The sequence below is a fragment of the Saimiri boliviensis genome, chromosome 14 (assembly GCF_048565385.1).
Source record: "Saimiri boliviensis isolate mSaiBol1 chromosome 14, mSaiBol1.pri, whole genome shotgun sequence".
Classification (NCBI taxonomy): domain Eukaryota; kingdom Metazoa; phylum Chordata; class Mammalia; order Primates; family Cebidae; genus Saimiri; species Saimiri boliviensis.
This window is the reverse complement of record NC_133462.1, coordinates 91535236-91560413: the sequence shown is the minus strand read 5'-3', so window position 1 is coordinate 91560413 and position 25178 is coordinate 91535236. Positions and strand designations below refer to the sequence as shown.

The following is a 25178-nucleotide window of genomic DNA, read 5'->3' as shown; positions in this document are numbered from 1 at the left end:
TAGGACAGTAATGCTCTCCAAACTGACCTGAAGATTCACTGCCATTCTTGTCAAAATCCCAGCTGCCATTTTTGCAGAAACGGACAAAGTTTAAAATTCATATGGAAATTCAAGGGACCTAGAAGAGCCAAAGCCATCTTGAAAAAGTTATAGAACTCAGACTTCCTGATTTCGACATTTAGCACAGAGCTACAGTAATCAAGACAGTGTATTACTGGCATAAAGAGAGACATACAGATCAACGGAATACAATTCAGAGTTCAGAAATAAGCCCCAACATTTATGGCCAACTGATCTTTTTTTTTTTTTTTTTTTTTTTTTTGAGACGGAGTTTCGCCCTTGTTACCCAGGCTGGAGTGCAATGGCGCGATCTCGGCTCACCGCAACCTCCGCCTCCTGGGTTCAGGCAATTCTCCTGCCTCAGCCTCCTGAGTAGCTGGGATTACAGGCACGAGCCACCATGCCCAGCTAATTTTTTGTATTTTTAGTAGAGACGAGGTTTCACCATGTTGACCAGGATGCTCTCGATCTCTCGACCTCGTGATCCACTCGCCTCGGCCTCCCAAAGTGCTGGGATTACAGGCTTGAGCCACCGCGCCCGGCCTGGCCAACTGATCTTAAACAACGATGCCAAGACAATTCAGTGGGAAAAGAGAGTCTTTTCAACAAATAGAACTGAGACAACTGGATATCCACATGCAAATGAATGAAGCTGGTCTTCTACCTCATGCCATATGTAAAAATTAATTTAATGGATCAAAAACCTTAATGCAAGAGCTTAAATTATAAACTCTCGGAGGAAAAGATAAGCATATCTTCATGATCTTGGATTAGGCAATGGCTTCATAGATACGATGCCAAAAGCAAAAGCAACAAAAGAAAAAAATTGATAAAATGAAAGTTAGCAAAATTAAAAACTTTAGTGCTTTGAAGAACACTATCAAGAAAGTAAAAAGGCACACACAGCCTGGAAGAAAATTTTGGCAAGTCATATACCTGACAAGTTATTTACATGTAGAATACATAAAGAACTCTTAGAACTCAACAAGACACATAACCCAAATAAAAAAATGGGCAAAGGATCTCAAAAGACGTATTTCTTCAAAGAAGATATGCAAATTAAAACCACCATTATCTATCAATGTCATGCCCACTCAGATTACTATAATCAAAAAGACAGGTAACAACAAGTGTTAGTGAGGATGTGGAGAAATTAGAACTCTCATACATTACTGGTGGAAATGTACCATGGTACAGCTGCCCTGGAAAATAATTTGGCAGTTTCTCAAAAAGTTAAACCTAAAGTTACCATATGACCTAGCAATTTCATTCCTAGGCCTGTGCCCAAGAGAAATGAAAATATATAGCCACATAAAAACTTGTAATTAATGTTCACAGCAGCATTACTTACAATAGCCAAAAAGTGAACACAACTACATTTATCAACTGATTATCAGATAAATAAAATGTGGCATTATCCATAAAATGCAGTATTATTTCTCAATTAAAAAATGAGGTATTTGATGCATGCTACTACAGGAATGAACCTTGAAAATATTATGCCAGATGAAAGAAGCCAATCACAAGAGACCACATATTACATGATTCCATTTATATGCAATGCCAGAATAGTCTACACAGAAGGAAAGTAGATTAGTGGTTCCATGACTTGGAATTTGGAAAGACATGGAAAGTGACTGCTAATGGGTATAGGGCTTCTTTCTAGGGTGACAAAAATATTCTAAAATTAATTGTGGTAATGATGGCTTCACAACTGTGAATATGCTGAAATTCATTGAATTGTATATTTTAGATAGGTGTACATTGTATATAGTTCATCTAGTATATGAATGATATCTCAATAAAGCTGTTAATAAAAAATAAAGACTGTTATGAATAGAAGTAAACTAAATCAGCCGGGCACAGTGGCTCACGTCTGTAATCCCAGCACTTTGGGAGGCTGAGGCAGGTGGATCACCTGAGGTCCGGAGTTCGAGAGCAGTCTGATCAATACGGTTATGGTGAAACCCTGTGTAAAATTACAAAAAAATTAGCTGGGCATGGTGGTGTGCACCTGTAGTCCCAGCTACTTGGGAGGCTGAGGCAGGAGAACTGCTTGAACCCAGGAGGTGGAGGTTGCAGTGAGCCAAGACCACACCACTGCATTCCAGACAGAACAAGACTCTGTCTCAAAGAAAAAAAAAAAAAAAGTAAAGTAAATCTACTAACTTGTACCAAATGGCAGAAGAGTACACCATTTTATAGTTGGCAAACCTAAACAAAAACTCTTCTATATATAGCTTGAGCCCCCAAAGATAAATATTCCTTTAGATACAGAACACACTTTGCTCCTTAAAATAATAATAATAATAATAATTTGGTATTATAACAAAGTTTTTCCTCTGTCAGCAAAATGTGAACAAAGAAATTCATAAAAAAGTTTCCATTTCCCTGTTTTTATTATTAGACATGGTCCAATAAACTTTACTATGAGGGAAATATCTAGATTATGGGAATGAAACTATCAGTGAAAAAAATACTAGCTATGATAGAACATTTTCTAATAACACAAGACAGTCCAATTAGTTTCTTGAATTTTCTATGCCCAATCAAAAACCTTTAAATAGGTTACTTCTTAAATTACAGGCTGCATTCCTAATTCCAGCCAGCTGCCTTCTAAAAACATCTGCTTTTAGTCACAAGGAAAACAGGATATAAAAAAGGAATGTGTCAAGAGCAGGAGCAAACAATTCTAAATACGTATTTTGGTCAGCCACTTCATATATGAACAGTAGCACATTTCTGAATAAATTTTTAGAATTTACATTATGAAGTAGATAAATTAGATGTTTTTCTTTGGTTGTGACTTTTTTTCTTAATAGATTCAGAAGAAAAGAGTTAGGTAAGCCCTTCCACGGAGAGTTGGTTACAGAAAGAGATGCCCTCTAAATGCTTCTGCTCCTGTTAGGGCTTCCTAGATCTATTATTAGAGAACACGCCTGGAAGGCTCAATCTTTACAAACTGGGCAGGCTGCCTGTGGAAGATGCAAATTTCATTCAAGGTCAGTATGCCTTATCAAGTCTTTCTGCCTCAAAGTCCTGCCAAAGCTATGCAGGCAATATGGAGGAGAATGTCTATTTTAAGTGAGTATTTAGTGAGATAACCATAAAAAGAAAGAAAGAAACAAAAAAGCATACGAGAACTGAGCCTTTTAATGAATGATTTCAGTTGTGAAACTATCCTACTCCCCCCACAATAATGATTTACTGTTGGCAGTTATTCTTGCTGTAGTAACTGCTATTTTTTTTTTTTTTTTTTTGAGACAGAGTCTTGCTCTGTCACCCAGGATGGAGTGCAATGGCGCGATCTCGGCTCACTGCAACCTCTGCTTCCCGAGTTCAAGTGATTCTCCTGCCTCAGCCTCCCGAGTAGCTGGGATTACAGACATATGCCACCACGTCTGGCTAATTTTTCTATTTTTAGTAGAGACAGGGTTTCAACATGTTGTCCAGGCTGGCCTCAGACTCCTGACCTCGTGATTTGCCTGCCTTGGCCTCCCAAAGTGCTGGGATTATAGGAGTGAGCCACTGTGCCCCAGCAACTGCTATTAATTTTTGAAATTAATAGTAGTGTTTATCAGTGCTTCTCTAACTTGGTGTGTCAGTCCGTTTTTTTGTTGTTATAAAGGAGTACCTGAGACTGGGTAAGGTATAAGGGAGGTTTAATTGGCTCACAGTTCTGCAGGCTGTATAAACATGGCTCCAGCATCTGTTTTTGGTTTAAGAGCCTCAGGAGGCTTCCAATCAGGGTGGAAAACAAAGGGACAGCAGGCGCGTCACACGGAGAGAGCAGGAGCAAGAGGCAGAGAAGTGGGGAGGATTTGGCTCTTTTAAATGACCAGATCTCACACGAACTGAGTGAGAACTCACTCATCACTAAAGGGATGGCCCTACATCATTCATGAGGCATCTGCCCCCATGAACGAATACCAGCCCTGGATCCACGTCCAACATTTTTCCTTTTTTTTTTTTTTTTTGAGACAGGGTCTTGTTATGTTGCCCAGGCTGATCTGAAACTCCTGACATCAAGCCATCCTTCAACCTTAGACTCCCCAAGTGTTGGGTATTACAGGCATGAGCCACTGGTACCTGGCCTGGAAGTCACATTTCAATATGAGATTTGGAGGGGACAAACATCCAAATCATATCACTTGGTTTTATCCTTTCTCATTATATGTCAAAACTTATGTCACATAGAATCTCTTCAGTAAAAATCTCCCTACAAAGGTCAAGAGAGCTTCACAAAATTGCAATGAGGAAATTCATGCTTTGTAGACTACCATATAATACTGATGCGTTTAACTTCATTTTACAAACTAGAAGCTATTTTTCTAACAGAAAATATTATAAATATGCAAAACAAAACCACAGCCAAGAACATGTATCCATAAAAAACAAACAAAACAAGCTGCTGAACAAGATAGGACTGGATGTTAGCAAGATTTCTGCTGGATAAGCTTTCATTGATTTTGTTGTCTTAATAGTAGCAGATGCCGAAAAGTTTAAAAACACTTGGGAAAAATGGATAATCCAGGACATTTTTAGCCGAATAAAGCCCTAGATGTTGGCTTTTTATTTGAACTGGGTTAAGACCACTTTTATTTCTAGAGCTTGATTCAAGTATAAGAGTACAGTTAGTGTTAATATTAAGCAGACTAGTTAAAGAACTACTGGTCTCAGACAACTGCAGAAGGTGGGATGAAGAGTCGTATATAATGACACCAGGGCCGGCCTAGCAGAGGAAGGTTAGCATGCAGAAGCGGTGCTGCCACAAGGGAGGAACACCACAGAACACCAGAATCACATCTGCTTAAGGAGGCCACACATTCAAGCTTACCCAGCGCCCAGTGCTGACAACTATGTAATCCCTTAGGTATACGTCAACGATCACATGTTTTCATTTCAAAGTTAGTTTACAGTTTAATTCTCTCAAACTCTTCCTAACATACCAAAGGAAACAGTAAAGCAGCCAGATGCTACCACAAAATAGTATCTCTTAAATCGCGAAACAACGGAAGGGTTACCACAACATCCCTATGTCAACCAACTATGTAAACCATTTGTACCGAAGATATCATTTGGTCAGTTTGATCTAAGGATCTCTTTCCCTTAGGGTCAAACTAGAAAGCCCACAATGTCCCTCTAGTTCTGGTTGAGATCACAAGAGCATTTCTTCTATTATATTTTAATTAATCTCAGAGATTACTGCTTGAATTTTAAAGAGATTATCCAAGTATTATAACCAACACAAATTGAAGCACTTGGACTGCAGGGAAGAAGGCAATTAGAATGAGTTGGGAGACTTCCGCGCTTTGCCTTGGTCCATCTGTATGTATGCACAACTTTTTAAGGTACTCGATCTGTCTAAGTGTTTGATTCTAATTCAGAATCCTGGAGCCAGAACGTCTTGGTTGAAGTCCACTATTTGCTAGTGGTATGGCTTTGGGAAAGATAGTTACCTCTCTGTCCCTTGATGTACTGACTTACAAAATGGGGATAACAAATACAATCTACCTCAGAGGACTGCTATGAGGATAAATAAATTAGCATGTCGAAAGTACTGAGAATAGTGTTTGTCCCACAGCAAAGATTATGTAAGCGTAGTTGTAGCCACTATATTTATTGGCAATATAATCCTTCTCTCAAATTTTGTTCAATAGACAGATGAGTTCTGGTTATCTAAAAATTTTCAAGAATTTTTGGGAGTTGCTGTCAAATTACCAAGAGTAGTGACTCACCAAAATGAACAGCAAACAATGGTGGAGTTCATTTGATTCTACTTTAAGACTCCTACAAGAATTAGTTATATTCTTAAGAAGTATAGATTTCAGTAAAAGGCCTCTTTAAGTAAGGCAGTGGTTTTAAAGGATGCTTACATATTCATGAGGGACATCAGCAGAGGGCTGGAGAACCACATCTCACTTTGGTGCTAGGACCTTACAGCCCTGTACTTCCTTAAGCCCATGGAGATGGTAATACACACTTACCTCTTCTGACATCAACCAGTGTCACTAAAATCTTTTTTTTTTTTAAAAGCAGGAATAAAAAGTTTTTATGATTAAGATTCTGAAAAGAAGAAAGTAAAATGTTCACGTTTAATAAAAATGGGTTTTCTGGCCAGGCACGGTGCTCATGCCTGTAATCCCAGCACTTTGGGAGGCCAAGGTGGGAGAATCACTTAAGCCCAGGAGTTCAAGACCAGCCTGGGCAACATAGTGAGACCCCATCTCTACAAAAAAATTAAACAATTAGCCGGGTGTGGTGGTGTATAGTCCCAGCTACTCAAGGTGCTGAGGTGGGAGGTTAGTTCGAGCCTGGGAGGTAAAGGCTGCATGCAGTGAGCCATGACTATGCCACTGCACTCCAGACTGGTCTTACTATCAAAGTAAGACCCTGTCTCAAAAAAAAAAAAAAAAAAAAAAAAAGCCTTTTAAAATAATTTTAAAAAGCATTCTAAAGTATTAATATAATAAAAGGGAAGAGAAAAAAACTGTAGAAAAAGTATCCTCTTAAAATATGCAGAAGTCAATAAATACACAAATAAGTACAATTACTGTTGGGCTCAATCTTGCCTCAATGCAAAACATTTTTTTGCATTGAACCCAACAGTAATTGTACTTATTTGTGTATTGCCTAAATATTTTCATTCATTATTTTAAAGTATTGTTTATAGAAATGAATTGATTGTGCTATATTACTGTCACGTTATTCTTCAGATAGAGAATGTTCATTAAACTTCATTTTTGTCAACGATTTGCCTCATCAGTTTAATAAAATTTTATGCTTTCTGCTTGAAAGCAACATTGACAAATGCCATCTCTTTTGTCTGTAACTTAAAACGCTTAATATAACCAATTAGGGCCTGGGCCTGACTTCCATGAAAGACAGTATTAAATAATCTGGATAAGTATAAAGTATGACCATTTCTCCTCAAAAACTAAAATCAGTGTTCACGTTAGAGGTTGAGTGAATTAAAGCACGTGTTTGACTTACTTCTCAAAAGAGGGTGCTCAGCAAAAAGAAGGCATTTCAATTACTGAGTTAAAAAGTCCCCAATCAATTGTGACTAGTGGAGACCGTGGGCTAACTGCTGCAAAGCCATCTCATATGAAACAGTCTTTGATGTAAGTTTACACTGTTAAACTACCTTATGGGGTCTTCTTGGTACAACGCATTGAATCCAAGATAAAAACTGAGGACACTATTCGAGAAAGACCCCCCTAAATTGTACATCAGTTTAAATCTCATTTAAAAAAGAAAGCACACCAGCAAATCTATAAACAAAGCAACTTTTTTTCTTTTGAGACAGAGTCTCGCTCTGTCACCATGTGCCAGGCTGGAGTGCAGTGGCGTGATCTCGGCTCACTACAACCTCCGCCTCCTGGGTTCAAGCAATTCTCTTGCCTCAGCCTCCCGAGTAGCTGGGACTACAGGTGCACGCCACCACGCCCAGCTAATTTTTGTATTTTTTAGTAGAGATGGGGTTTCACCATGTTGGCCAGGATCTCATGACCTTGTGATCTGCCAGTCTTGATTTCCCAAAGTGCTGAGATTACAGGCGTGAGCCACTGCATCTGGCCACAAAGCAACTTTGATTGAACAAAATATAGGCATACCTCCTGTGGTGTGTCCAGAGCTTGGCTAGACAGTGGGGATATAAGGATGATTAATTCACAGTCCTTGTCCATAAGGAACTCATTAAGTATGTAAACAATCACAATTTGATAAGTGTTAAAACAACAAATGTATACATAATCAATAACTCATTTTGTAGATGTCACTCTAAAATGTACTTTCAGCTTTTTCTTTCATAATGAAATAGTCCATGTAAAACACGTAAATTATGTCAGGGATGTTCAGGCAGGTAATTTACCCAAGATCACATAATGAGAGACCACGCTTTGGCACCAGCCATGGCTTGTGTCTTCCAGCCCTCTAACTAGCTGCTCACCTCTGGAGGCCTGCTTCTCTCTGCTATCCTAATAGATCTCCTAGCCTGACAGGCGACAGGTGAGAGCCCTAAACCATTGCACTAGTTCAGAGTAAGAGTCAGGACTAGCTGGGCACCGTGGCTCATGCCTGTAATCCCAGTATTCTGGGAGGCTAAGGCGGGCGGATCACCTGAGGTCAGGAGTTCGAGACCAGCCTGACCAATATAGTCTCAAACCCTGTCTCAAAAAAAAAAAAAAAAAAAAAAAAAAAGAGTCAGGACTGAAGAGGAGTTAGAACTGAGGAGGGGGCAGCAAGAGGCTGCACTTGACCTTCTCCTCCTTGGTCAAGCCTGCTTCTGATAAGAGGCAGTGTAATGCAGTTTGTGGTATAAACTGGAATCAGGATGCCTGGATTTGTATCCTACCCTCCTTTTTAGCGGTGTGACCTTGGGAAAGTTAACTTCTCTGTGCTACTCTAAAATGGGTATCATAATAACACCTAGCACATAGTATTAAGGATCATGTGATGCATTTTAACCCACCTCTTTCATCAGCGTGACCTGGATGTGAGACCTAGAGTTAAATGAGATCATTTTGGAGCTTGAAGATTTGACTGCTCCCCTGGATTTTGGACTTGCATGGACCCTGGAACCTCTTTGTTTTGGCTGATTTCTCCCATTCGGAATGACTGTATTTATCCAATGTCTGTACCCACATTGTATCTAGGAAGTCACTAGCGTATTTTAATTTTACAGGCTCATAGGCAGAAGGGACTTGCCTGGTCTCAGATGAGACTCTGGATTGTGGACTTTTGGGTTAATGTCGAAATGCGTTAAGACTTTGGGGGACTGTTGGGAAGGGATAATTGTTTTGAAATGTGAAGACATGAGATTTGGAGAGACTAGGTGTGGAATGACATGGTTTGGCTGTATCCCCAATCAAATCTCACCTTGAACTGTATCTCCCAGAATTCCCATGTGTTGTGGGAAGGGACCTGGGGGAGGTGATTAAATCACGGGGGTTGGTCTTTTCTGTGCTATTCTCATGAGAGTGAGTAAGTCTCCTGAGATCTGATGGGTTTATGAGGCATTTCCACTTTTGCTTCTTCCTCATTTTTCTCTTGCTGCCGCCATGTAAGAAGTGCCTGTTGCGTTCCGCCATGATTGAGGCACCTCCCCAGCCATGTGGAACCATAAGTCCAATTAAACCTCTTTTTGTTCCCAGTTTCAGTTATGTTTTTATCAGCACCATGAAAAGGAACTAATATAAAGATGCTGCCTCTTCCCTTGGAGTCACTATAGTGTGGGAAACTTTTAAAAATCTTTATTGCTGTATTATTGTTTGATACCTACATATGAGAAAGCAACAAGTCAGAATGAATGAGACTGAAATAAAACAGTTCTTGTTCACTTATTTGTTAGACTTAAAAGTAATGCATTGTTTCTAAAGAAGTTCATTTGAAAGACAAACCTTCAGCCTGAGAGCACGATACAACATGGTTGATAGTTAATAGAGATAAATTCTAAAGTAGATCACTAATTCTCCTCGGTTTGAATGAATGAGGACTACAAAATATCATAGCATATTCATTCACTGATTGGAGTGATAGAGTAGAAAGTAAAAAACCTGATGAGGCAGAAGAGAGTGGTGACAATTCTGAAAGAGAAGTCCTTGTATAGATAGGAGAGGGGATGGGGTCTAGTATACAGTGGAAGGTTTCATTTCAGACAGGGACATGGACAATTCATTCCATATGATCAGAGAGAAGGCAGACTACATACAGTAAAACAGTGGTGGTGGAAGGATGAGAAAATTGCCTTTTTTTTTTTTTTTTTTTCCTTCAGTGAAATAAGCTGTGAGGTAATCTCTGAAAATAAGCCGCAGGTTATTTTCTCTGCAGGTCATACTTTCTCCCCATTCCCTATTTTCAGGTAGAGAATGGGGAGAAAGTATGACATATTGTAGTTGTCTAGGATAGTGGGACTGTCAATTGACCAGAGAAATGAGGAGGCACTGCTAGACCGTATTTAGGGCCCTCTTGAGGTTTGTGGTCACCATTTTAAAGTGAGATCTGTCATGGTTGTTTTCTCCAGCCCTATTCAGCTGCTGAGGTGTAGATAGTAAGCTGATTTTAACAGAGGGAGTGATTCTAACAGCAGAATGTAAAGTAACCTAGATGAAGAGGGGAGCAAAGAAGTGATTTTTTAAGGACCTGGCTCACACAACTGTGGGAGTTGGTAGATCTGAAATCTCCAGAGCAGGTCTGCAGGATGCAGACCCAGGGAAGAGCTGATGTTACAGCTTTGCCTGGAGCCAAGATTTGTTCTTCTTTGAAGAACTTAGTTTTTTTCTCTTCAGGCTCTCAACTGACTGGATGAAGCCCATTCATCTTTTGGGGGGTAACTTCTTTACTCAAAATCTGTAAAATTGTTACTTACATCTAAAAATCACCTGTGCAACATCTAGACTGGTGTCTGACTAAAACTGGGTACCATGGCCTACTCAAACTGACACATAACATTAACAATCACAGAAATATTCACAGAAAAGATTTAGGATGCAGGGCAGCTTTTAGATCACTGTACATCCATGAATGCCATAGAATACAGAAGTTAGTTCAGGGGAAGGTGTAATATAAGGACAAACAAAAAGAGAATCAGCACATTTCTGGGATATGGAGGAGATGAGATGAGGAAAAAGAAATACAGCATGATGGACAGGAGCACAAATTTTAGTGTTAAGAGCTCTTTTTCAAGACTGTGCTGTACCAACCACTATGGCATGACTCTGAGCATGTTTTTCAACTAGGCCTCAATTTCATCAACTTAAAAAGGGATAATAATATAAGGAAATGGCTTAGTACAGTGGTATATTAAACATACTAAAAAAAAAAATCAGATATTATCATGGGAAGATTCAATATTGTAAGGGTATCAATTCTTCCCCCCAGACTGTTCATAAATGTAATGTCATTACATTTAAAATTGCACTGAAGTTTTTGACAAATTGCTTCTAAATTTTACTTGAAAAATGAATGAGCAAAAGGAATTTTGAAAGAGAATAAGATAAATTTACATCACCAATATCAACACTTGCTGGAAGATTAATACAATTAACATCTAATAATGGTGTACGAAGAGGCAACTAAAGAAATCAAGACTGAAGGTCTTTGAACAGACCTAGATATCCATGATAATTTAGTATAGCATAAACAAAGTATGTGCCACAAATCAACAAGGGAAAGCATGGATTATTTAGTAAACAGCATTGGGATAACCGGCATTCCACTTAGGAGCAAACATGTAGATTATTTCTAACATTTTTTTGCAAGGGAAAATCTTTCTAGGGAATGACTCAAAGATGAAAGTTTATAAAAGACCAACACTTTTGACCACATATAACAAAATTTCTGTAAGGCAAAGGACATTTAGAAATACACTCACTAAGCTTAATAGGGGATTTAAGTTTACTTACTGTCATTTCATAACTTATATGCTTTGTCCTAGTTTATTTATTTTTGAGACAGGGTCTTGCTCTGTCACCTGGCCTGGAGTGCAGTGGCACATCACAGCTTACTGCAGCCTTGACCTTCTGGGCTGAAGCAGTCCTTTTACCTCAGTCTCTCGAGTAGCTGGAATCACAGGCGTGGGCCTGGTTAATTTAGTTTTTGTAGAAATAAGGTCTTACTACCACCTGCCTCAGCCTCCCCAAGTGCTGGGATTACAGGCCTGAGCCACAGTGCCTGGCCTGGTCTTCATTTCATATTTAACTTTTTTTCTCTCTTACATCATACGGTTTTTTATGTCATCTTTGCTCTTTTCCCTCTGATTTTCTCCCAATAATACATCTTAATGAGAAAAATTTACCCACTCAAATATAATTTTCCAAAACAAGAATTGTATTTACAACACACCTCCTCCCATATAGAGCTGCTACAAGCTTTTACCTCTTCTCTCTCACCCAAGGTTTGTTCAATATAATATGAGAACTTAATTTTTAAAAAGCATCATGCTTGTTCTCTTCAAAAAGTAATTCTGGATATTGCTTCTGTTTTTAACCACATTTATAAGGTTTAGCTATATTAAATGAGTATTTACACTGTAACCACCCCATTAAGTTCTTGAGTAATGCTTTAACCCCCAGTTGTCTAGATATTGTCTATGTCCTTTTGTACATGAATGACAGCTGGAGAAGCTAGAGTATTCAGACACGAACCTTTTCCTTTTTAATACTCTGTAGATAATGCTCCACTTTATTATTTAGCCTTTGGTGTAATGAAAGAGAAGTCTGAAATTAGCTTGATTTTTGTTTCCTTGTAACTTTTTTGCCTTTGTGTATCTGCAGGAGTTTTTATTCTTAAAATTTGCAAGTGAAACCAGGTTTTGGTTGAATGGTCCCAACTTTTAAAAAGTTTTGCCTATCACTTGATCCCTTCACCCTTCTACTTGGAGTTCTGACTTTCTGAATCTCATTTTCTCTTTAGTTCCCAATCTAACTCCCTTTCTAGTTATAAATTGGGAAATGGTGCTTTTCATTTTTGTTGAATCTCTCCTAATCCCAGATTTTCCCCTTTCCGGTACTGCCTGCTCTATTTTCAATGATCCTCCCGAATCTACTTGATAATTTTAAATCAGAAATTCCTCAAAAACTTCTCTTGTTTCTTGCTGTCCATTTACTGTAACAGGTGGCATGTGGCCTGACTTTCAGCCTTTGTGTGTGCTTACCCTCTGTCTGGAACCCTTTCTCCTCTCTACATGGTATACTTCACCTTTCAGGAATGCCTTCTCCGTAGGCCTTTCTTAATCACTCTATTTAAAACTGCAGTAACCGGCAGCTATACCATCCTGACTTACACTGTCCCTCCCTTTCTTTACTTTACTTTTCTCTTTAGCACTTATCACCATTTACTATCTCATGTATTTTACTTATTTATTCGCTTTATTCTGTTAATAGACAATTTAGATAGATCAGTTTGGCATTAACTTATTTATTTTCTGAATAAAAATTTCAAAAAACAAAAAATCCTGTTTTCATCAATGGGGATTGGCGGGGGGTGGGAGAATATGATAGAAAAGATATCAGTTCTTCCCAAGTTAATGGATAAGTTTAGGGCATGCCCAATTAAAAATATCTATAGACTGCTGGGTATATAGCCAAAAAAACTGAAAGCAAGTCTTGAACAGACATTTTTATTTTTATAAACCCATGTTCACACATAATTATAACAGCCAAAAGGTGGAAGTAACCTGTGTCCACTGATACTGAAATGAGCTTGATTTTTGTGGTATATACATATACAGGAGAATATTAGCCTTAAAAAGGAAGGAAATTTTGATACATGCTGCAACACAGATAAACCTTGAGGACATTATGCTAAGTGAAATATGCTAGTCACAAACAACACTATTTCATTTAAATGAGATATCTAGTCAAATGCATACAGAGAGAAAGCAGAATGATGACTACCAGGGACTAAGGGGAGGGAGAAATGGGGAGTTGTTGTTTAATGGGTACAGAGTCTCAGTTTTGCAAGATGAAAAAGGTCTGAAGATTGGTTGCACAACAATGTGAATAGACCCAACACAGTAGATTGTATAGTTAAAAATGGTTAAAATGGTAATTTTATATGTATTTTAATACAATTAAAACAAACCAAAAAAAAAAAACCTATAGAATTTTTTCACAGAGACTTACAAAGTACTCCCAGAAGAGGAAATGAAGGCCAAGAAAACTTCGGAATAAGAGAAACTGGCCTAATCAGGTTCCAAATATAATGTGAAAGTGTAATAATTAAAAGAGTGTGGCAATAAGGCTAGAATCAACAACTCTGTACGGATAAGAATTTAGTATTAGGATTAATGTTGATATCACAATTTAGAAAGACTTTTATTTCAGATAATGTGGGGCCAATTAGTTGATTTTTATTGTTTTTAAGTTGTCACATCTAGACCAAAATACATTCCAGATAAACTAAAACAAAAGTATTTTCATACATCCCATTGCCCCTTTATTATTTTTGCCTTTCTTATAGCTTAAGATTATTTGGGCAGTTTTCACTTTACCTTTTATTAACCAACTGGCTGATATTTGCACAATAATGTTGCTTTGGAATTGAAATAATCTTGTAGAGAATTTGACAGTCAACAAATGGAAAATTCAAGTTCATCCTATCTTAAGAAAAATCTGGCCAGGTGCGGTGGCTCACACCTGCTATTGCAGCACTTTGGGAGGCTGAGGTGGGCAGATCACAAATTCAGGGGATTGAGACCAGCGTGGCCAAAGTGCTGAAACCCTGTCTCTACTAAAAATACAAAAAAATTAGCTGGGTGTGGCAGCATGAAAAAGAAAATAATCCATAAAACAAACAATTCATCTAAATAGCAGGCGCTCTGGTATTTTTAAAATATTTGATCAAGTTTCAAACATTCTGTTAACTTTATCCATCATTATGAATGTGGCCATGAAACTGAGATACAATACAGTATGTCACTGCAAGTCTGAAGGGGTTTTAGTCACATACTTGGAACCTACTGACATCTGATTTTTATTTTTTGAATACTTCAAATTTTCCATTTTAAGTTAATAGGTTAATATTTATTCTATGCCAAGTCAAGGAATTGCTATGAGGAAACAATTTTTAACTGAACATTTCTGGGCTTATATAACACTTTCATATATGGCATTGTAGCAGAATGACTCCCCAAAATATTCCCAGAACCGTGTGAACACGTTACATAGCAAAGGGACTTTGCAGATGTAATTGAAATTCTGGACCTCAACATCAGGAAATTATCGTGGAATATCCGGGTGGGTCTCAATTACACAGGCTCCTAAAAACAGAAAACTTTCTGTGGCTGGAGTAGAACAGATGTGGAGGAAGGTAAAGTCAGAGATATCTGAAGCATAAGGATTCCACACACCACTGCCGATTTGAAGATGGAGGACTGCAAGACACTTGAAGCAACTGAGAGAGGCCCAGCTGACAGCGGCAAAGACTGGGACCTCCAACCTACAACTATACGTGACTCAATTCTGTTAACAATCTGAACGAGCCTGGAAGCAGATTTGCCCCCAGAGCCTAACACCTCAATTGTGGGCTTGTGAAGACCACAGCAGAGGAACTGAGCTAGTTCACCTGGTCTCTGATTTACAAAAGTGTGAGATAATAAATCTGTGTTGTTTTAAACCACTAAGTTTTGAGCCACTTTTTAATGCAGCAATAGAAAACAAATGTACATATGTATGGAGATTGAATTCATTTCTCACACATACTAGCCGCCCTGATCACCCTAAAAAAAAAAAAAAAAAAAGCCAGGCGCGGTGGCTCAAGCCTGTAATCCCAGCACTTTGGGAGGCCGAGGCAGGTGGATCACAAGGTCAAGAGATCGAGACCATCCTGGTCAACATGGTGAAACCCCATCTCTACTAAAAATACAAAAAATTAGCTGGGCATGGTGGCACGTGCCTGTAGTCCCGGCTACTCAGGAGGCTGAGGCAGGAGAATTGCCTGAACCCAGGAGGTGGAGGTTGCGGTGAGCCGAGATCGTGCCATTGCACTCCAGCCTGGGTAACAAGAGCGAAACTCCTCCTCAAAAAAAAAAAAAAAAAAAAAAAAAGAAAAGAAGACAATGCCATATAAATCACGTTGGAGGGCAGATGTACAATTGTCCTTTGGCTTAGCTACACTCATGGGTCACTATTGCCCAAGAAGCATATTGATACAAGTAAATGAAGAAAAATTCCTTACCACTAAAAAAAATAAATAAATAAAAAGATGATGACCAGCTCTATTATTCCTATTAACCAGTTAACTTATGTTAAAATTCAAGAACCGACAATGTTTTCAGAAAGATTATCTTTCAGAGTAATTAAGATCCAGCTTCAAGAAATAAACTTACTAAAAACATCTCCTCAGTCTAGTTTCATAGTGTGTTTTTCTAAGTTTTGCCTAAGAAAAATATCTGATGTTTTTTCCGTCCCATTTCTATTAATCCTCCCTTCCCTTTCATTTGGTCACCCTATTCCAACAATCACAGCTAAAATCTAGCAATGCACTGAAGTAAAGTGGCAAGAAAAAAAAAACCCAGTAATAGGTATTTGGCACAAAGAGGAGGATCACATGATCTTCTCATGCCATTTAAGTACTGGCACTTCTCCTAATAAAAACTGCCTAGGTAAAACCCCACTCATTCCACAGTTATTTTTAGAACACCGTCTAGAGATAGGCCTGTTCTAGACACTGGTAATAGTATGATGCTATCAAAGAACTTACAGTCCAGTGGGATGCACAGGGTAATACACGCAGTAATGGAGATATGTGGAAAGTACAGCTAGGGGCCGGGCACACTGGCTCACGCCTGTAATCCCAGCACTCTGGGAGGCCGAGGTGGGTGGATCACCTGAGGTCAGGTGTTTGACACCAGCCTGGACAACATAGTGAAACACTGTCTCTACTAAAAATACAAAAATTAGCCAGGTGTGGTGGTGTGCACCTGTAATCCTAGCTACTCTGGAGGCTGAGGCAGGCAGAATTGCTTAAACCTGTGAGGCAGAGGCTGCAGTGAGCCAAGATTGCACCATTGTGCTTCCGCCTGGGCAACAAAGCAAGACTCTGTCTCAAAAAAAAAAAAAAAAAAAAAAGTACAACTAAGGCACTGTAGTTCACTCAAGTCTGATAAATAAGACTAAGCTACAGCCGAGAGAGATCCAAGATGGCTGATCACTAGCAGCTCGGGATTGTAACTCCCAGTGAAAGCGCAGAGAAGGAGAGGACGCCACACTTTCAGACGAATTTTTGTTGCTCATGCACCAGGAGATTCCCAGCGGAGGCGCCCCACAGGTCTCTTGTGGCCGGCGAGGTGGTTTTGCCTCGGTGCGGAGGTTCTTGGTGCAGAGTCAGAAAAGCACCATCAATCTTAACGCAGCTGCTTTAGCCAGTGCAGTGGGTTGCTCAGATTCTGGCGCTGGGAATCAACAAGTTGGACGTCCACTCAGAAACCCAACTATAAAGATGGAACTTATAAAGACCACAGATGGATAAATCTACAATGAAGGGAAGAAAACAGCCTAAAAAGACCGAGAATACCCAAAATCAGAACGCCTCTCCCTCTACAGGGGATCACAATTCCTCATCAGCAACAGAACAAGGCCAGATGGAGAACGAGTGTGTTCCATTAACAGAAGTAGGCTTCAAAAGGTGGTTGATAAGAAACTTCTGTGAGTTAAAAGAACTTGTTCTAAGCCAATGCAAAGAAACTAAGAACTTTGAAAGAAGGTATGACGAAATGCTAACAAGAATACACAATTTAGAGAGGAATATAAATGAATTAATGGAGCTGAAAAACACAACGAGAACTTCACGAAGTATGCACACGTTTTAACAGCCGAATTGATCAAGCAGAAGAAAGGATATCAGAGGTCGAAGACCAACTTAATGAAATAAAACGAGAAGACAAGATTAGAAAAAAAGAATAAAAAGGAACGAGCAAAGTCTCCAAGAAATATGGGACTATGTGAAAAGACCTGATCTACGTTTGATAGGTGTACCTCAGTGTGACGAAGAGAATGAATCCAAGCTGGAAAATACGCTTCAGGATATTATTCAGGAAAACTTTCCCAACCTAGCAAGGCAGGATAATATTCAACTCCAGGTAATACAGAGAACAGCACAAAGATATTATTCAAGAAGACCAACCTCAAGGCACATAATCATCAGATTCACCAGGGTTGAAATGAAGGAGAAAATGCTAAGGGCAGCCAGAGAGAAAGGTCAGGTTACCCACAAAGGGAAGCCTATCAGACTTACAGCAGATCTCTCAGCAGAAACCCTACAAGCCAGAAGAGAGTAGGGGCCAATATTCAACATCCTTAAAGAAAAGAACTTTCAACCCAAAATTTCACATCCAGCCAAACTAAGCTTCATAAGCGAAGGAAAAATAAAATCTTTTGTGAACAAGCAAGCACTCAGAGATTTCATCACCACCAGGCCTGCTTTACAAGAGCCTCTGAAAGAACCACTACACATAGAAAGGAACAACCAGTATCAGCCTTTCTAAAAAATACCAAAAATACCAAAAAGTAAAGAGTATCAACATAATGAAGAATTTACATCAACTAATGGGCAAAACAGCCAGCTAACATTAAATGGCAGTATTAAACTCACATATATTAAGTTTCCCAATAAAAGTGGGAGACTCCAACATCAGTATTAGACAGATCAATAAGACAGAAAATTAACAACGACATCCAGGACTTGAACTCAGATCTGGAACAAGTAAACTTAATTAACATTTACAGAACTCTCCACTTTAAATACACAAAATACACACTCTTATCAGCACCACATTACACCTACTTACAGGTTTAAATGAAATATTGGTTGGCTGCTTGTTTGTTATTTTCTTCCCTCATTTTTTGGTGTCTCCATTATTAAGCACAGTTACAGGTATACCCATTTTTAGACTGCATTCTACCCCGGGGAATAAAGTAACACCCCCGTTCTCTCTCCCTCTTTCTCTTCCTCTTTCTTCCTCTCCTTCATTCTTTTATTTTTTCTTAAAAAAAAAAAAAAAAAAAAAAGCCGGGCGCGGTGGCTCAAGCCTGTAATCCCAGCACTTTGGGAGGCCGAGGCGGGTGGATCACGAGGTCGAGAGATCGAGACCATTCTGGTCAACATGGTGAAACCCCGTCTCTACTAAAAATACAAAAAATTAGCTGGGCATGGTGGCGCGTGCCTGTAATCCCAGCTACTCAGGAGGCTGAGGCAGGAAAATTGCCTGAACCCAGGAGGCGGAGGTTACAGTGAGCCGAGATCGCGCCATTGCACTCCAGCCTGGGTAACAAGGGCGAAACTCCGTCTCAAAAAAAAAAAAAAAAAAAAAAAAAATGCTAAGCTACAGCCAGAAGGAGCAGGAGGTTGCAGGTGATCAGCGTTGGACAAGGACACTCTCGACAGGACAAGCATAAAATAAGGGGCGTGGGATATAGCCTGTGTGGATAACTGAAAAAATTCACTGTGTGAGAATAAAGAGTGTTATGTAGAAGAGGGAAGTGGACCTTCAACTGTCAGGTAAGGGTCACATCATAAAGTGCATTACACTTTATCCTGGTATGTTTCAGAAAGGTTACTTTGCTAACAGAATGGAGGGAGGATTAAAATGAAGTAACACTAGAGATTGAAACTAGTAAGGAGGTTATCACATGAAGAGAGATGAGGGCCTGAACTTGAGAAGCATCAGTGGAAATGGGGATAAAGCAACCAATTTAAACAATATCCAGAAAGTAAACTATGTGACAGGCATCGCAGGTTCCCAGCAAATTGCCATTTCCAACTTCTTGCCTTCCTTACCCACAACACGCTATAAAGGTTAGAAATGCCAGATATTTACTTACTCAGCTTCATCACAGTTGCACACGAGCCAATTCTAGATAATCTCTTGGGGGAAGTAGCGTGGCTCTGAGAAGTTTTTCCTTTCTATTAAAAGAACAGAGGTGCATGGAGAAAATGGCCCCAGCTTCTTCCATCTTCCTTCACATCCTGCTGACAGGATACCTCATTTGATGCTATGGCAGTTACTTTACAGCTATGAGAGGACAAACCAAGGGCAAAAGCCAATGTGCTGAGGATGGTAGAGTAAAAGGATGGAAAGTCCTGGTTCTTCATCACACAGCTGAGCTGGTGAACTAATAATCTAGGGCCTGCTTATCTCTGGACTTAGTCAAGTATCCTTCCAGCTTAAGCCATGGACTGTCAAGCTCTCTGTTGCTTTCAGACAGAATCAACCCAAATCAAACTCTGCAGGGCCTGCTGACTGACTGTGGAGGGTTTATAATAAAGAGAAATTTAAGTTCACTCCCAGGTTTCTGGTTTGGGAAACTACAACAAAAGTAGTGGCTTCTGGGCAGTGGCATGGGGTGAGAAGCAAGAATTTGAGGCATGAAAAGGAGAAAAGCGAAGAAGTGTGTTCCTGGACATGCTGATTTAGAGATATTAAGGAATCATTAGGTGAGGACATGTGTGATTCTGGAACTTGTTCAAAAAGTCTGAATTAAATCTGCAGATGTTTGAGAAGTCTGAACTACGACACCTGCTGACCTCACACTCTGTTGGAGGAGTCTAATAGAGACAGGCGTCAGAAGAGCAGAGTTCAGACAAAAATGTCCTTATTTGAAGAGTCCTAGAAAGTGTTTCTCTTCTATTAAGACTCTGAAGATGTATAGGTACTAATTTATAATAAAATTGGTATAGGCCGGGCTCAGTGGCTTATGCCTATAATCCCAGAATTTTGGGAGGCTGAGGCCGGTGGATCACTTGAGGTCAAGAGTTCAAGAACAGCCTGGCCAACATGGTGAAACCTCGTCTCTACTAAAAACACAAAAATAAGCCTGGTGTGGTGGTGTACACCTGTAATTCCAGCTACTTGGGAGGGTGAGGCATGAGAACTGCTTGAACCTGGGAGACAGAAGTTGCAGGGAGCCGAGATTGTGCCACTGCAATCCAGTCTGGGTGACACAGTAAGAAAGTAAACAATAAAGTTGGTAGAAACTTGTTTACACAATGAATTTACACTATAAAACACTGGCGTATTTTTATCTTACAAAAATTCATTAGTCAAGATAACCCGAATAGCACAAAAATCTGGATCTATGAAGACTGCTAAAGCGACTACACCAGAGATCTGTCTTGGTAATGGAAACTAATCTGAATCACCTGCTTTGCTATGTATGTCAGTAAATTAGGAATATGTGAATAAGCTCATTCCCATGACTCAGAAAGTAACTCCAGGACATGTTTTATTGGTGGTAGATTACTCCAAAGTACAGAGAGGAACATAATCACTGAGAATGCAGCAAGCAATAATTTAGGAGCACTATGCATAATTAAGTAACCTTTTGAGGATTACACTACACTTCCATGAGAAGGAAGTTAATACAGGTGACCCCAACAGAATTATTTTCATGCATATGACAAAGCTGTGGAAGAAATGATGCACAGCAGCCCAATCTAGAGAACAGGAAAAATACAATCAGAGCTGGAAAAGGTGACAATCTAACAAAGAGGCACAAGGACACATGGCAGGAGGTCCCTATAACCATGATTATAAGGCAACCCTAAGGTGAATTTTCAGTTTTCACATTTACAGAGTTTGAAGCAGACAGCTGATGTACTAGGCCTATACAGGTAACAGCAATTCTCATGCAAGGCATCTCTGATGAATAGGAAGAATTACCAAAGACGAAAGGAATCTACCCTTGGCATCAGGCAAAAATGTTTCAAAAACCAAAACTGACTTGAGAAAAATGAGTATAACAGACCAAAATTGGTACCTCAATGCGTTAGTCTTCATTCTCAAACAACTGATCCCACTGTTCCCCTTCCTGAAAACTTTAAATGGTTCTGCTGGCTAAAACAGCCCCCTCAGCCCTTCACCCAAGCCCACAACTCATCTGACTAAAGAAGTTCTAATCAAACTTTCAGTTTTGGCTCCTTTCATTTATGCTATACTCTAACTATACTAGACCAGCTGATATTTCCCAAATCCAACCTGTGCTTTCCCTATTCCTGCCATGTTGTTCATGCCAACTGTTCTCTGCTCTTGTGGATGCTACCCATCCTTCAAGTTTCACACCTTTATTTTTCAGTATTCCCTGATCCCACAACTATATATAGTCTCCTCCTTTGCATCCTTGTCTGCTCTTATAAAAAACATGCTATTCTGTCTTGAATTGTTACCACTGTTGTATATCTCCTTTACAATACTCTAAATTCCTTAAAGAAGAAAGGACAATTAACTCATCCTTGTGGTTTCTACCAGGTCAAAATTACTAAGTAATGGTAGTTTGCTGAATAGTGACATAAAACACTCGAAGCCCTCAAAAGAAAAGATCAAGTTTATTAAAAGTCTAATAATTCGACTATTTATCATTCTGATAAACATTCAGATGCTTCATCTCCTGTTCAAAGGAAAAAGCAATATAAAGACATAAATGTAGAAATTATTCAGCAGAGAAGACAGTGAATCAGATTTTGATCTACAAATTCTAGATATTTTTAGTTTTCTGGACAGGCCACTTATTCTTTTCCCTGTCTGCTTCTTCCATAACTACCTATTTTACAAACCTGATGTGAGAAATAAGATCTTAATTAGTTAATATTTTAACATCGTTCAGAAGTCCTCCCGTAGAAAATACCGAATACTATCTCTAGCTTTTCCCAATCAACCAAAATTAGCAAAGATTTTCCTGATTCACAGAATGCCTAAAGTGTAAAGAAGACCACTATATGCCAAAACAATGCATTTTCATTTTCATATAAAAGGTAAAACCTTCTTTCTCTATTCTCACAAATTCTTTTAGGCTCTGAAACCGTGGCTTCTGGCCATTGTATACTCCTAATGTATAAAGGGGTGTAATATTCTAGGATAAAACGCTCACTGATCTCAAGAGCAGAATATATTCTAAAAGACAGTAATAGCCTTCATGAATAAAAAACAAATCAAATTCAGATAGGGGAAAGTGCACAAAAAGTAAAAGGGCTGTAAGAGTTTTGAAAAATAAAGGTGTTCAGCTGAACACAAAAAGTTTAAATCCAGAAAATTATTTCTCAACAAGCGAAACGGGCCAAAGAACTTAAAAAGGGCCATGGTTTTCTGGGATCTTTTGCGGCTTAGTCTCCTCTTTTTCTATCAAGCTCCACTTTTCTCAGTACGTTAACCCACCTGTTTTCACCTCCAGGCTCACATGAGAACTCAACAGAGGACTCATCTCAAGTGGTAGGCAGTTCCTATACCCTCTACACAATTCCCAGATATGGGATGAGGAATCTCTTTCTACCCAAGATATAACACTGTAAATTTAAAAACTTATAAATAAGACAAGGGAAAAAGTTTAGAACTGCGTAAGACTCCTGGCCTGTAGTATTTCTGCTCCCGGAATCTTTACGCCAACAAAAAAAAACCACGGGGAATTTTTCATTTGCCAGTCAACTTAGAAGGAGTTTTAGGCATTGCAGTCAAGAGGCAATCCATTCTACGGAACAAAAACCGATCAACCCAAAGCAAGCAAACACACCAAACATGCATCTCCATGCAAGGGCAATTCTCGACCGGGTGCTTTTTCTGGGGACATTTCAACTGCAAAAAACAGGCAAACCAGTTCTTGAACTCGATTCTGCGCGCTTGCAGTCCTCCAAAGTTAGATGACACCACAAACAACTTCTCCCTCTCCCTCTCCCTCTCCTATGGTCACGTCACCTGCTGCATCACCTGGAAAGGGGTCTTCAGGGTCTCGGAAAGGAGCACCACCAGGGTCTCTAAATAATTGGGTTGGGCTATTTTCCTGATAAACGCTGGCCTCATTCATATCGTAAAGAGGCTGCCTTGGACACACAAGGCAAGGGTGTTTTGGCTCCTGTTCACCTTGGAAGAGATTCTAGGACAGGCACCCGAAGGCTGTGGCTCTCTGGCTTTGGAGGGGCTGGGGAGCGCTTGAAGATTTAAGCCCAGCAAAGAGATGGACGGCTCGGCAGCAGCAGAGCAGCCGGGAGCGCAGGCGGTCGGGACGGGGGTCCCGGGGCAGCCCCGGGGGTCGGGACGGGGGTCCCGGGGCAGCCCCGGGGGCCGGCAGCGGGGTCGGAGGCGCGACGGGCGCTCTGCGGAAAGGACACCGCTCGCCAGCCACGGGGTCGGGCCCAGGGCCGGGGTCGGGGCCAGCTGCGGGACGGGAGGGGGTCTAGCCCACCCGAGCTTTGCCCAAAACCGTCAGGCTGACCGGGTTCACCCGAGCGTAGACGAGTGCGAGGATTCGAAAATCACCCCAAGTCTCCCTCCTCCTCCCCGGCTTCCCCCAGCGCCCCAGCAGAAGGCGGAGACGCCGGGCAGGAAGCGCCGGGGGCCGGGGGCCGAGCCCGGCCGGCGAGAGGAAGCCGGCCTGGGCCGGGGCTCGGGGCCGCCAGGGGCCGCACTCACCATGTCGTACACGTTGAGCACCACCAGCTGGTTCGCCCCCATCCTCCTCCCCGCGGCCGCCGCCTCGTCCTCACGCCGCTCCGTCTCCGCGGGGCCGGAGGCCGCTCGCACCCCCGCGGGCGCTCCTGGGGGCCCGAGCCCGGCGCTAAGCGTGCAGCCCGGCCCGCGGCAGCCGCGGCGGAAGCATCTGGCAGCCGAGCCGCTCCCGGGCGCCGCCGACAGGAGCCTCTGCGCGGACGGGGCCGGACCGTTGGCGGCCCGCTCCGGCGGAGGCACCTCCCCTAGGCGGCAGACACGTGGGGAAAGGCGGGGCTGGGGCGAGGGGCGGGCGCCAGGCGCCCCGGGGGCGGGGCCGGCCCGGCGCCGGGGCTCAGCCCGCCTGCGCCCTGGTTCTCGGCCGCCGCACCTCGGGACCTAAAATGGCGGCAGCTTCGGCGCCTCAGCGTCCGGGAGGAACGGGGCCCCAGGAAGACTACAGTTCCCAGCATGCAGCGGGGATTCCCCCACGCTACTATAAACGCAGAGGCGGAGTCTCAACAGCCCTCGACTCCAACTCCCAGCATGCCGCGGAGGCCCCGGTCCTACCAGACCAGGCCTCCCCGGGAGACTACAGCTCCCAGGATGCAGTGCTTTGGAGCTGCGGCGGGTCCCTTGCAGTCCGCCGGCGGTGAAGCCTTCCACCTTGATTCACCCTCTCGTCGCCGGTGCTGCTGCTGTTAGTAGTTCATGTGGCGTTGAGCTCGGTGACGCCAACGAAATGTGGCAAAAGACTAGAGTGATGACCCTGTGTTTTCCAGATCCCTCCTCACTCGTTCTTGGGCCAGGGGAGGGGTGGGGAAGTAGAGGAAAGCGAGTGACTGGTGTGGGATGAGGTGTAACGTGCATCCAGCGAATCCTCGATGTGGAACTTGGGTTTTGCGAGCCTGTCCTGCTGAGATGGGAAGGGTACGGTAACCGCAGCCTAGCACGGTGCTGGGACGTAGCGGGCACCTTTGCGTTAATTCAACGAATATTCGCTGTGCGCCTCCTGTGTGCCGGGCGGTGTTGCAGGCCCCCGGGGGTGCCGTGATAAACAGGAGCAGGGACAAGCAGAATGTCACAGGTAGGTGCTTTGCAGAAAATTTAAATAAGGTGCAGTCATTGAGAGGCATCTTAAATTGGCTGCTCGGGGAAGATCGCTGTAATGAGATGAGTTTTAGGCTGAAATATGAATGACAAAGCC

The 25178-nt window shown here is 41.3% G+C and overlaps 1 protein-coding gene across 1 annotated transcript in view; it reads right to left on the bottom strand.

Annotated features, from left to right (window-relative positions):
• DESI2 (desumoylating isopeptidase 2) overlaps positions 1–24248 on the bottom strand; it is a 64137-nt gene extending 39889 nt beyond the window's left edge. Inside the window, exon 1 of the mRNA XM_039464263.2 lies at positions 23957–24248. Within this exon, the coding sequence (XP_039320197.1) occupies positions 23957–23998 (42 nt within the window). The 5' untranslated portion in view covers positions 23999–24248. The remainder of the gene's footprint in view (positions 1–23956) is intronic.
• Between the last annotated feature and the right edge of the window lie 930 nt (positions 24249–25178).